This window comes from Mytilus edulis, chromosome 12 (genome assembly GCF_963676685.1).
Source record: "Mytilus edulis chromosome 12, xbMytEdul2.2, whole genome shotgun sequence".
In the NCBI taxonomy this organism is placed as follows: domain Eukaryota; kingdom Metazoa; phylum Mollusca; class Bivalvia; order Mytilida; family Mytilidae; genus Mytilus; species Mytilus edulis.
This window is the reverse complement of record NC_092355.1, coordinates 45,920,465-45,934,677: the sequence shown is the minus strand read 5'-3', so window position 1 is coordinate 45,934,677 and position 14,213 is coordinate 45,920,465. Positions and strand designations below refer to the sequence as shown.

General features: G+C 31.5%; 1 protein-coding gene across 1 annotated transcript in view; it reads left to right on the top strand.

Annotated features, from left to right (window-relative positions):
- LOC139498618 (KICSTOR subunit 2-like) overlaps positions 1-14,213 on the top strand; it is a 43,608-nt gene that overhangs the window by 6,789 nt on the left and 22,606 nt on the right. The window contains exons 4-7 of the mRNA XM_071287095.1: positions 6,806-6,957; positions 8,307-8,444; positions 9,013-9,151; positions 11,805-11,900. Coding sequence (XP_071143196.1) covers positions 6,806-6,957; positions 8,307-8,444; positions 9,013-9,151; positions 11,805-11,900 — 525 coding nt within the window. The remainder of the gene's footprint in view (positions 1-6,805; positions 6,958-8,306; positions 8,445-9,012; positions 9,152-11,804; positions 11,901-14,213) is intronic.

The window sequence follows — 14,213 nt, the reverse complement described above, 5'->3', positions numbered from 1 at the left end:
TGTAATATGAACGTTGTTGAAGACGAATATCATTTTGTTTTAGTTTGTCCTGGATACAGACCTGTAAGGTCACATTGTTTACCAAAATATTTTTGTTCTTGACCAAATATTTATAAACTGGATCAATTGTTAAAAGCTGAGCTGTCAATAAAACTGTAACTATAAAATTATATTAATAGTGCGGTGACTGAAGGCAGATTTTTTTGGAATTTAATCTCCCCACCGAACACACACCTACATAATATATCATTGGAAAGAGGAAATCGTGTACTATAATAATATGCCTGTCGTCAGGACTTGATATGGTCACATTTTTTTTAAATTGAGGTCAAAGGTCATATGTAAAAATTTGTGAAAATTTGGGTGGGTTTCAATTTTGACATTTTTTTCTATTTCTAAACTCTACCTAAATACAAATGATACTGTTTTGGCTTTAGTAATGTTTGTTATTATACATAAACCTTAATCATTGAGATTTTTTTATCAAAAAAAATCCTAAAACGACGTTATGTAAACAAAACTTCAAAAAATCAAGTTTTCAACCTATAAAATGTTAAGAGCACCTAAACCTTATGAAAAATATCAATTTCAGGTAAAAATCAAGTGTCATGCAGGACAATACTTTAAAATTATTTTTTAAACTATCATATTGGGTGAGGTATCAAACCAAAGCCATAGAACACTACAGTCAAATATGCCCTCAAATTGAATTTGCGGATACTTCAGGTTTTTTATAGACTACTCGTTGCTTTTTGTTGTTTTTTTTCACAATTATTACTGCTACCATAGTATTATCTTTTGTTGTGTATTTAACTCTGGTTAATATCTATTACATTATAGGCTTTGTAACTATATCCCCCCTTTTTTCCCTTGCAACGTACGACAGACTTCAAAAGTATTCCATATAAAAAAAGAAGATGTGATATGATTGCAAATGAGACAACTCTCCAAATGAGACCAAATGAAACATAAAACAATTATAGGTCCCGTAAGGGTTTCAACAATGAGTCATACTGCAAAGTCTTCAATTCCCGTAACGAATAATGTAAAACAAACAAAAAATCTAACGGCCTGATTAATGTACAAAATAAATAATAAAGAAACCAATACAGTATATAGAAACAAACGACAAACACTGCATTACCGTCTCGTAACTTAAAACTGATACATACAGATAGTGGCGGGGTTTAACTTTTTTAAGGGCACGCCAACAATCCCCTAACCTCGGGACTGGATTCGTGTGTACCAGTGCAACAAGCTTTATACCAAATCAACCCTTATCTCCATCATGTTCATTTTCATCAACTGTCACAATAACAATAAGGGTACCATTTTTTCTGCACCAGATGCGCATTTCGACAATACATGTCTCTTCAGTGATGCTCGTGGCCAAAATATGTGAAATCCAAAGCTTATATTAAAGATGAAGAGCTATAATCCAAAAGTTCCAAAAAGTATAGCCAAATCCGTGAAATGAATCAGAGCTTTGCATGAGGGAGATACATTCCTTAATTTATAATAATTTCTAATATTTTGACATGTTTTAATATTTCTACACATTTCACTCATGGCCACAGGTCTGCACATGAAAGGTTCTGCTCAAAGCAAACACGTTATTTTGAGTTTTCTTTACAAGTACAGACAAGGTATTGTAGGAAGTCCGAAAACATTTGTTCCTAAAAATTACCAGCTTCAAACCATCCCTATCAATTCATCCAAGATTTAACAGAGATCTATAAGGGGGTTTAGGAAGGTGTGATGACATCCATATGCTTGTCTGCAAAGATGCTGGGGAAACATCATACGAGAAGTACACACTATCTTGAATTCGCTCAATTTCATGGTTGGCAACACATTAGATAGCGTCGCACTTTATTTTAAGAAGCATAAAATCCATTGGCATTCAATGTTTCAACAAGGTGTTTTGAACCAAACTCACGGTACATTTGTAAAGCCAATCCTAAATGAAAAGGAGTAAAATAAAAAAGATTGCCTCAACAATTGCTTAGCATTGCCACAATTTCTCTGGTGCCATTTCCTGAGAATAGTCTTGGCTGTATGCAGTTTCATTGAGTAACCATAGAATGAATTGCAATGAATACGAAGGCATTGACTGAATTAAGAAGGAAGAAACAATTCATTCAAAGTTGGGTAGTCTTCTTTAGAGTTTCTATGTCTTTTCTAAGTAAACTTGCAGCGGAATTAAATATCTGTCCGTTATTTGTGTCTATTACAGTTGACATTGAGATTTTGAGGTCAGTTTTCAATTGACTAGAAACTTATATGGCATCTAAAATAGTTAATTTGCTACTAAATAATATGTTATATTTGCCTTGAACTTGTTGAAGTTGTTTGACAACTGAATTTCTATAGAAATAAATGAGTTTAGACTGCATTTTACATTTAGAATATTTTAAATTAGAATCGGCCTGAAGAAATGATCTATATTTATCAAGTAACGGTGCCATGAGGAATGACCCTTAAATCGTTGTCAATAGCCTAAATGGAATTAGTAAAAGCAGTATCGTGTTCTGAAATATCTGCTTCCACGGGTTTGGATTTTTTTTTTTTCGTTTTCAGCAAATATTTTGTAATGCAACCAAAATGACAGAGTGCTTGAAGTTTAAAAGATGGACGGGAAATTATTTCCACTTTAACTTTATCTGACACGGATAAAACATTTTTAATGCGCTCATCTGATTCAAACTTGAGTAATTTTTTATCTTTCTAAAATGTTTTGTTGCAACAAAATATACAAGCGCTCCACATGAACGACTGCATTCTACAACGTGTACACTGAATACCCGAAACTGAGGGACAACAGTCAGATAATTGTATGTCGTCAAACTTCCTGCACGGAGTTCTTCAAATTAACAGCTATCGCATGAAACATCTTGATGTTCCCCTCATCCAATCTGTTATGCAATGCAGATACAAAAGTCGACTTCCCTAAACTGGTAAATTGACTTAAAAGGTTTTTTTAGCATATTTTCTATTCACTGCATAAAATTTAACGACTTTTGTCTGTTCTTTGGACTTAATCGAGCAAGTTGCAAAGGTCTTGACATATCACGGAATATTTACTGAAACTATCCGTCAATTATTTTGATTTTACAATAAGACTTTTCTGACAGTATATTTGATGTTTTATAACGAAAAAACTTAAAATATAAACATATACAAACAAAGTATCTGGCATATATCAGTGCACTTTAATTAAAAATATGTGTATATAATAGCGAAAAAGGTAGTAATTTCATATATCATTTGAGAGCAAATTATTGACTAATACACAAAATGGGACGGAAGGCAAGTGATTGAGTTCCGTGTTGAAATTGAAGATTTTTACTTCATTCTTTTTCCATTGATTTCTTAAGGTTTTTTTCATATTTTGGTTCCGAAATTTTATCACTTATTAGTTTTATTAAATACTATATGCTTAAAATATTATGGGATAATTTTTATTACTACTATGAAGAAGAAACTAAAGTTTGAGTCTGAATTTGCAATTAAAATTACCTCAATTTTAAATAGTCTGAACTTCACAAATTTTATAGATTAGAAGAAAAGAAAATACTGAATAGTATATTTTGACATGTAAAAATAGCTTTAGGAAAAACTATTTCAATTAAATGTAAGCAAACATACCCATTTTTTCATTTTGAAAAAGGGGGGTTGAAACTCTCCAATATACTACCAGTCATTAAAACAACTTTTTAGAAAAAAGTGACCGTACGAAATTCTGAGGACAGGGCAAAAACTAAAGAAGACATATTTGTCTTTAAGTTAAGACCATTTTTAGCCGTGTGTTATTTGGGGAGATTAAACTCGCGATCTAGACGACTTTTTACACTTCTGTCACCGCACTATAAGGCAGCATGGAAAATGAGATGTCAAATTCATACTTAACTTTGTATGATGTGTTGTTTTCTGCTGTGTATTTATTGTGTCATATATGTAATATATGTTTTGATTGTCATAGCATGAAAACGCTTTTTGCAAAAAAATTCATTCATTCCACTGGTATAATCATGTTAGAGCTACAACAGCATGATTGACAGCTGGCATAATCATGTTAGAGCTACAACAACATGATTGACAACTGGCATAATCATGTTAGAGCTACACCAGCATGATTGACAACTGGTATAATCATGTTAGAGCTACAACAACATGATTGACAACTGGCATAATCATGTTAGAGCTACAACATGATTGACAACTGGCATAATCATGTTAGAGCTACAACAGCATGATTGACAGCTGACATAATCATGTTAGAGCTACAACAGCATGATTGACAACTGGCATACTCATGTTAGAGCTACAACAGCATGATTGACAACTGGCATAATCATGTTAGAGCTACAACAGCATGATTTACAACTGGTATAATCAAGTTAGAGCTACAAGAACCTGATTGACAACTGGTATAATCATGTTAGAGCTATAACAACATGATTGACAACTGGCATAATCATGTTAGAGCTACAACAGCATGATTGACAACTGGCATAATCATGTTAGAGCTACAACATGAGTGACAACTGGCATAATCATGTTAGAGCTACAACAGCATGATTGACAGCTGGTATAATCATGTTAGAGCTACAACATGATTGACAACTGGCATAATCATGTTAGAGCTACAACAGCATGATTGACAGCTGGCATAATCATGTAAGAGCTACATTTGTACAACAACATGATTGACAACTGGCATAATCATGTTAGAGCTACAACAACATGATTGACAACTGGCATAATCATGTTAGAGCTACAACAGCATGATTGACAACTGGCATAATCATGTTAGAGCTACAACAGCATGATTTACAACTGGTATAATCATGTTAGAGCTACAACAACATGATTGACAACTGGTATAATCATGTTAGAGCTACAATAACATGATTGACAACTAGCATGATTCATGTTACAGCTACAAAAGCATGATTGACAACTGGCATACTCATGTTACAGCTACAACAGCATGATTGACAGCTGGCATAATCACGTTAGAGCTACAACAGCATGATTGACAACTGGCATAATCATGTTACAGCCACAACAGCATGATTGACAACTGGTATAATCATGTTACAGCTTTAACAGCATGATTGACAACTGGTATAATCATGTTAGAGCTACAACAGCATGATTGACAACTGGTATAATCATGTTAGAGCTACAATATCTTGATTGACAACTGGTATAATCATGTTAGAGCTACAATAGCATGATTGACAACTGCTATAATCATGTTAGGTTACAACAGCATGATTGACAACTGGTATAATCATGTTAGAGCTACAACAGCATGATTGACAGCTGGCATAATCATGTTAGAGCTACAACAGCATGATTGACTACTGGCATAATCATGTTAGAGCTACAACAACATGATTGACAACTGGCATAATCATGTCAGAGCTACAACAGCATGATTGACAACTGGCATAATCACGTTAGAGCTACAATAACATGATTGACAACTGGTATAATCATGTTAAAGCTACAACAGCATGATTGACAACTGGTATAATCATGTTAGAGCTACAACAACTTGATTGGCAACTGGTATTATCATGTTAGAGCTACAACAGCATGATTGACAACTGGTATAATCATGTTAAAGCTACAACAACACAATTGACAACTGGTATAATCATGTTAGAGTTACAACAACATGATTGACAACTGATATAATCATGTTAGAGCTACAACAGCATGATTGACAACTGGCATAATCATGTCAGAGCTACAACAGCATGATTGACAACTGGCATAATCACGTTAGAGCTACAATAACATGATTGACAACTGGTATAATCATGTTAAAGCTACAACAGCATGATTGACAACTGGTATAATCATGTTAAAGCTACAACAACACAATTGACAACTGGTATAATCATGTTAGAGTTACAACAACATGATTGACAACTGATATAATCATGTTAGAGCTACAACAGCATGATTGACAACTGGTATAATCATGTTAGAGCTACAACAGCATGATTGACAACTGGCATAATCATGTTAGAGCTACAACTCAAAATCTACAAAAATATCAATACAACAGATATTGCCCTTGAATCAAAGGATGACAGTTTATAAAGGTTTCTACTCATTAATCTGAAAAATCTGAAATGGGGTAGAGTGAGTGACCCATATTCGCAGCATAATTCATTTGTTTCCACTTACACCTGACCTACATTCTAATATTTGGAACTTTTTATGAAGGTTTCAGAAATTTAACTATTTGAAAAAAATGTTTGATAAAGGAAATATCTTCAAAACATTGGTTAAGTATTCTAAAAATGAACGCAAACTCAAGAGGAAATCAAGTTGTTCGTGTACCATGGGGGACACATTTCTGCCCCAATGTATGATACAACCATCGTCATTATCCTGGTATATTATAAAAACGAATGTTTGTAATAACATGAATAAGCTTGAGAGATCATTCCTATATGATTTTTCTCACAAACATTTACTTTAAGACTGCGCACGATTGCCATATAAATCTTACATAATAGCCAACAACTGTAAAAACACCTGCATATTTCTTTACATGTGAGAATAACCTGGGAAATGGGGTAAAGAGGAATATCAACCGCTCAAACATTATAAACAGCCTTTACCATCTATTTAGGCAAGTACTGGGTAAAGGCACACAAATTTTACAGAAAAAAAGAAAAATGGCGAAAATGTGTCCATGGCTAATTATGGGCCACCAACTTTAAGGACATTTAAAAAATATGCTCATTCATTTCATTGATTTTAACATTATTTTTTTCAGCTGAAATCATTATACCAAAATCTTATTACTGAAATAAAGAAAGTTGAAGACAGTTCTGACCAGTCACGACAAGGAGAATTTGAAGAGTTACTGGCTCATTTGTCAGGACATCTTTGTCATTATCTCACAGCTAAACTCAAAACAATGGAGTTGTATCCTTTGTCATTATCTCACAGCTAAACTCAAAACAATGGAGTTGTATCCTTTAATTGTATATGGGTTTAAAATGGTTTTAGAAAGTTAATCAACATTTGTGTATTATTAACTAAACAAATATATATCTGTAAGTGTTCAACATGTTTGATACCAAGATCATGTTTCATGAAGTTTTAGGAGTTAAGGGAACTATCAATAGTTTTGTAACACATTAAATGCTCTAGCATATCATTTTGCGTAAAAGTCTAGAAGGACTGGTAGTATATGAGGGTCAAGTCTTGATTATTTCTGACATAAAGAACTATGTTGCAATGACAAATTTGTCATCTGGGCTAAATTTTAATTGACAAGTACTATGACTACTTGCTAAGCAGTTTTCTAATTTTGGGTTATCTTGTTTGTAAATTGTCATCAAAGTTGTTTCTTGCTTACATAATTATTTTAGTTTTATTCTTTTTTTATTTCGATTAGTCTACAAACGATGGCGATAAATAAAAATAGAACATAAAAGTACAATACCTGTTAAAACAATATTAGAAAATCAGTCAAAATTGCTCTGAATATTGTACCAAAATTATCAGGTATTAATTTAAATGAGTAATTGCCGTTAAAATTTAAACATGTTAAATGAAGATTTTTGACTAATTTTCATCTTTTTGCCTATTATCTCATTCTATATTGCATTCATCTGTCTATTTATCCAGGGAATATTTTCGTAACAATCTTCTTAAATATTATTGAACATTCTTTGATCAACAGGGTTTGTCAGATACTTTAAGTACTGTAAGTTCAGATAAATAGAAGGAACTTAATTAGGTTGTAGTTTTCTTGTTTGAATTGTTTAACATTTGTGATTTCAGAGCCTTTCATAGCTGTCTATGATTATACTTATTGTTATTTTCTGTTTCATTTAGTCTCTTGTGAAAAGTTGTCTCAACTCAACACAAAGGAGTTGTGACTGGTGTGTGCCTTTTGGACACCCACTTCCTGTTTTCAAGGATTTTAAAGGTTTACAAGTGTGGTTATGCTTTGCACAACAACACATGCATGCTTGTTTTCTAATAGGAAGACAAATTTGCTGTGTCTTTAGGTCTAACAGCACTTGATATTATTTTCTAATTTCAAGAATAAAAGGAGATGAGAATACCTGTGCCTAATATTTTAAGACAAATTAGCTGTAGCTGGTAAAAAGACATACACTTTGTATCTAATCTCCTTAAAAAATAATTGAAAACTATTAGTCAAGAAAATTATAAAATCAATTGTTTCATATTCATGATGTATGAGATGTATAACTTTAGGTTTTGAAGGAAATGTAGTTGTTAAAATCCTTAACTGTTCTCAGCTATGAACAAATCAGTGCAATGGGCACCATGAAAGTAATCAATTATTCTGACTTGGTCATTGTAATAACAGATATAGTACAAAGTTGTAGTAAAAGTTTTCATCATCCTTTGCTGAGCCCCCTGAAGGCAACCTTTGGGTAAGTTATTAAAGTTATAGAACTTGTATATATATTGGTGTGAGCCAAGGCTCCGTGCTGAAGGCTGTAATTAGACTTATAATGGTTTACTTTTACAAATTGTGACTTATGGATTGTGTCATTGGCACTCACACCACATCTTCTTGTATCTATATTGTATGATTGTTGCCTTTTAACCTCATACTTAAATGTAAGAGAGTTATAAGTGATGTACATTTATTATTGAAATTATTGCATGGTTTTTGCATGATTTTTTTCTTGTTTTTTGATGGATTGTCTCTGTATTAACACTTTATTACTTACATTAACTTTGATGTCCAAATAAACAACTAAGTCTTGTAAACCTTTATTTTGTATGGATGCATCTTTGGGAGAACACCTAATTTCCATAAATTTCAATGCATCTTTTTACTAAGTCAATTCAAATTATCTCCCTTATATGATTGAATTAATAAATTTTTTAGCTGCTTCCCTTTGTTTTGTTACTGACATGTAATATAGATTTGTGATATAAGACATTTTAATGTTTCAATAACTATTTTTAACTTATTACAATTTGTATCTACAGATTGGAATGTGATGCTATACTCCATTTGCTACAAGCACAAATATTGATGTCTGATTGGAAATTTTTAGCATCTTTGATGCAACTCTATGAGGCACATACAAAACTGACTACATGGGGAGCCACAGCACAACTTAAGGAGGTATTTATATTAGTAAAATACTTAATGATTTTCTTATGATGTGAAGCTATTTGTTTCATACAAAATACATGTCATCTTGAAATTATTATGTATCAAAAGTTAGTGCTGATTGATTTTCTGATGCTGGTGTTTAGATACTATTAACTTATGGAAAGGAGAAGAAATTATACACAAAAATGTTACATGGGTATTTGAGATTCAATTGATCAATAAATATATTGCTGAAGAATTGCAGTAGATACATTTTGGTGGATTGGACCACAAGGGGTCCTTGAAATATAAACAAAAAGTTAAGTGCATTACTTTATCAGTTTTAAATATAAACAGAAATGATAACACTTTAACTGTTGTAGTTGTGTTCTAAAAAAACTCAATATTTACATAATTGAATCAGATTTTTGCAAATAATTTTCAGAATGAAAGCTTTAATTTGTTAACAGCTCTATACATTTTGGGAAAGATGTTTATTCCTCAAATACCAAATGGACCAATCCTAACGATAAAGACTTGAGGAACAAGATGACCACAAACAATTTGGAATTTCTTGTTTCATAACTTGTACGAAAAAGTATATAGATATAAGAAGATATGGTATGAGTGCAAATGAGACAAATCTCCATCCAAGTCATAATTTATAAAAGTAAACCATTATAGGTTAAAGTATGGTCTTTAACACAGAGCCTTGTCTCAAACCGAACAGCAAGCTATAAAGGGCCCCAAAAAATTACTAGTGTAAAACCATTCAAATGAGAAAACTGAGATAAATAAAGAGAAACACTTATGCACAACATCATCAAACCACTGAACATCAGATTAATGACTTAGCAAAAAGCATGGTTACCTGACAAAAAGATTAAAGACATAAGACATAAGACATAAAGCCTTATTTAGAGTCGGTATAAGCAAGCAATTACAAACATAAGCTCTGAAGAGCTTTTAAAACCAATAATTTGCGTGAAAATGAGACTTAAGGGCATACGATATAATTACAGGGGATGTAATGACGTTGCTAACGTAAAATGTTATTTTCGCGACGTCAAACTATGACATATTGGGGAAAGATGCATTTTCGACTGATTTTTATCAATCAAACTGATTTAATTTGAAAACAAGTGCATGGACCCCAATTTTTTAAAACAGTAATTTGTTTCATTTTGCAAGGAGATTTTGTGACCCAAATTTTATAAAACTGTAAATAGCGCATTTTTTTTGATTTTGATAAACATGCAGCAAAAAATGATGTTTTTTCCTCTATTCATGAACATTTGATAAATATGAGTTATTTCTGAATAAAAATTGCATTATTTTTAATGATACTTATAAAATCCAGAAATTACCGATTAATTTACAAAAAAAAATTTGTGTTTATCTTTTAAAACAAAAAAGTTATGTCTTTCTTTCGAAAAAGAAAATACGGATACAAATCTGAATTTTGAGCAAATATACAAAATTTCTACCTAATTTTACTCAAAAAGTAGCACATGAAGGTATATTTTTTTATTACATATTTGATTTAATCAGGTAAATAATAGCCTATATGCAAATTTTCATCAACTTGTAAATACAGGTTCAAAACTGTATTGTATGCCCTTAACACATGGGAAGTAGACCACTCCAATTTTTTTAAAGCTCATCATTTGCTATGTTTCATTTAATATGATACAAAGCAATGTGAAGGTATTTTTTTATTCGTCCTGAATAGATAATTTTATTTCCATTTTGTTAATTAAAAACCCCTCCTTAAAGGAACAGACGAGCAAAGATTTTGGCAATAAAATTTAATGTTAATAGAAAAGTAGACCACAAACATTATAATAGAAATGAAAAACACAGAAATTCTACACATATTTTGAAGTGGTTGCATTCAGGTTTATTCTCAACTTTTATATATATATACACGTAATATGTATTCTCATTAAATATAGCATATATTAAATTATTCAGACTGAACACAGGTAAGGCCTTTTAAAATTTTCTGACAAAGAAATCTACGTTTGGAAGTAGCAGTAAACATTCTTGATGGCCAGCAATATATCTATACTTTAACTTTCAGACAAAGAAATCTACATTTGGAAGTAGCAGTAAACATTCTTGATGGCCAGCAATATTTCTATACTTTAACTTTCAGACAAAGAAATCTACGTTTGGAAGTAGCAGTAAACATTCTTGATAGCCAGCAATATTTCTATACTTTAACTTTCAGACAAAGAAATCTACGTTTGGAAGTAGCAGTAAACATTCTTGATGGCCAGCAATATGTCTATACTTTAACTTTCAGACAAAGAAATCTACGTTTGGAAGTAGCAGTAAACATTCTTGATAGCCAGCAATATTTCTATACTTTAACTTTCAGACAAAGAAATCTACATTTGGAAGTAGCAGTAAACATTCTTGATAGCCAGCAATATTTCTATACTTTAACTTTCAGACAAAGAAATCTACATTTGGAAGTAGCAGTAAACATTCTTGATGGCCAGCAATATATCTATACTTTAACTTTCAAACAAAGAAATCTACGTTTGGAAGTAGCATTAAACATTCTTGATGGCCAGCAATATATCTATACTTTAACTTTCAGACAAAGAAATCTATGTTTGGAAGTAGTAGTTAACATTCTTGATGGCCAGCAATATGTCTATACTTTAACTTTCAGACAAAGAAATCTACATTTGGAAGTAGCAGTAAGCATTCTGGATGGCCTGCATTGTATTTATGGTTAACAAAGTACAAAGGTTTTCTCTTGTCTAAGGTAAGTCATACTGGCAAATCTGTATAAGATAAGTCATACTGGCAACTCTATATACATGATATAAGATAAGTCATACTGGCAACTCTATATAAGATAAGTCATACTGGCAACTCTATATACATGATATAAGATAAGTCATACTGGCAACTCTATATACATGATATATAATAATAATAATAATAAATTCTTTATTTAAAGAGGGTAAACTCAGTTAGTTACAATCAACTAATCTTCCCTGAGGCCCTCACATACAAATTACAATACAATCAAAACAGATATTTACACATAGTTAATTTACAGTCATGTAGTTCAATGTATTGTTATTAACATAAGATATAATGCTGTTTAAGAAGTATACATGTAGTCAAAAAAATCAAATGAAAATTTAAAAAAATATACATTACAAATGCATTGTCATGATTGTAGCAAATATTTCTTATCAGGATTGTGTTAGGTACTTCTTGATACTCTGCTTAAAAGTAAAAGTGTTTTGAGCCTTACGCATTTTGTGTGGTAGTCCATTCCATAATACTGATCCAGAATAAGCAAAGGATTTCTTAAATAGTTCAGCTTTTGGCTTAGGAACTATCAGATTACCTTGAGTGACACCTCTTAAGGAGTAAGGATTATTATCTGATTTCAGTTTAAACTTTTGAACTAGGTACATTGGTGCTTCCATACGCATACATTTATATAGAAGTAAATATTTGTGGTAATTTATTCTATTGTCAACTGTCATCCACCCAAGTTTTTTAAATAAGGGGGCTGAGGGGGATAAAGGATCTGCATCTAGAATTAATCTTGCTGCTCTTTTTTGGAGTTTTAAAATTCTTGTTTTCCCTTCATTTTTACATTCACCCCAAATAATACAGCAGTAGTCAATTAAGGGAAGAATATACCCATTGTAATATGTTTTCCTTGCATTTATATCTAAAAACTTCTTTATTTTAGAAAGAAGGTATATTCTGGATGATATATTAGCACAAACTTGGTCAATTTGATTTTTCCAGTTAAGTGTGCTGTCAATTTTAACACCTAATAATTTTTCACATGAAGAATTTTGTAAGACTTTTGAATTTATTATCAAGTTTGGTTGATAAGTCTGAATTGATAGTTTCTGTTTTGTTCCAGTAACCAAACATTTTGTTTTATTTGCATTAATGAACATGTTGTTCATTTTACACCACTCTTCAACCCTGTATAAATCTTCTTGAACATCATCATGTATGTTTTCTATGTTTTTCCCAGATTTATGAAGAGTGGTGTCATCAGCATATAGGTCTGTTTCACAATTTTCAATACATAAGGGAAGGTCGTTTATAAATAGTACAAACAATAGGGGACCAAGTATAGAACCTTGGGGGACACCAAATTTTATATGTTGTTGTTCAGAATAAACATTACAAATGTTTACCTGCTGTTTTCTGTTATTGAGGTATGACTTAAAAAAACTAACAGTAGCCTCACTAAATCCATAAATTTCAAGCTTTAAACAAAGAATATCATGATCTACCAAATCAAAAGCTTTTTTAAAATCTAATAAAATTGCTAGATTTAAATTACCATCATTCATTTCTTGCAACCATTTGTCAATGATATTGATAAGTGCAGTTTGACAAGAATGCTGCGGCCTGAAACCAGATTGTGTAGGGTGTAAAAGTTTAAGTTTAGATAAATATTTGTACATTTTATTAGAAACATGTTTTTCCATTAATTTTGATAAAGTTGGAAGAACAGATATAGGTCTGTAATTTGTTGCTAAAAGCTTGTCACCATCCTTGAAAACTGGTGTTACCTTAGCATTCTTCAGTAATGAAGGATATATACCAGTATCTATCATTCTGTTAAATATATATGTGAGAGGTGATGCAATAAAAGGGGCACTTAATCTTAGGATTTTTGGACCAATATTATCCATACCAGATGCTTTATTTATATCAAGTTTTGCTAATTCATTAAATAGATAAATTCATATAAGATAAGTCATACTGGCAACTCTATATAAGATAAGTCATACTGGCAACTCTATATAAGATAAGTCATACTGGCAAATCTATTAAGATAAGTCATACTGGCAACTCTATAATGGTTTATTAATAGGAGGCATGCTAAGAGCTACTGTTTTATATGTACCTTAATGGTTTATTGAAAATTATTTTTGTTACAGTGTTTTCATAGATAATTAGCATATGAATGAAAGGCTCATGCTGAGAAAAATTAATAAAGATGGAGACTCAACCTTTGAATAAAGAGATAGATGAACTTATTCATCTATAACAATTTGTTTTGATAGCTTCCTAAATAATATTCATT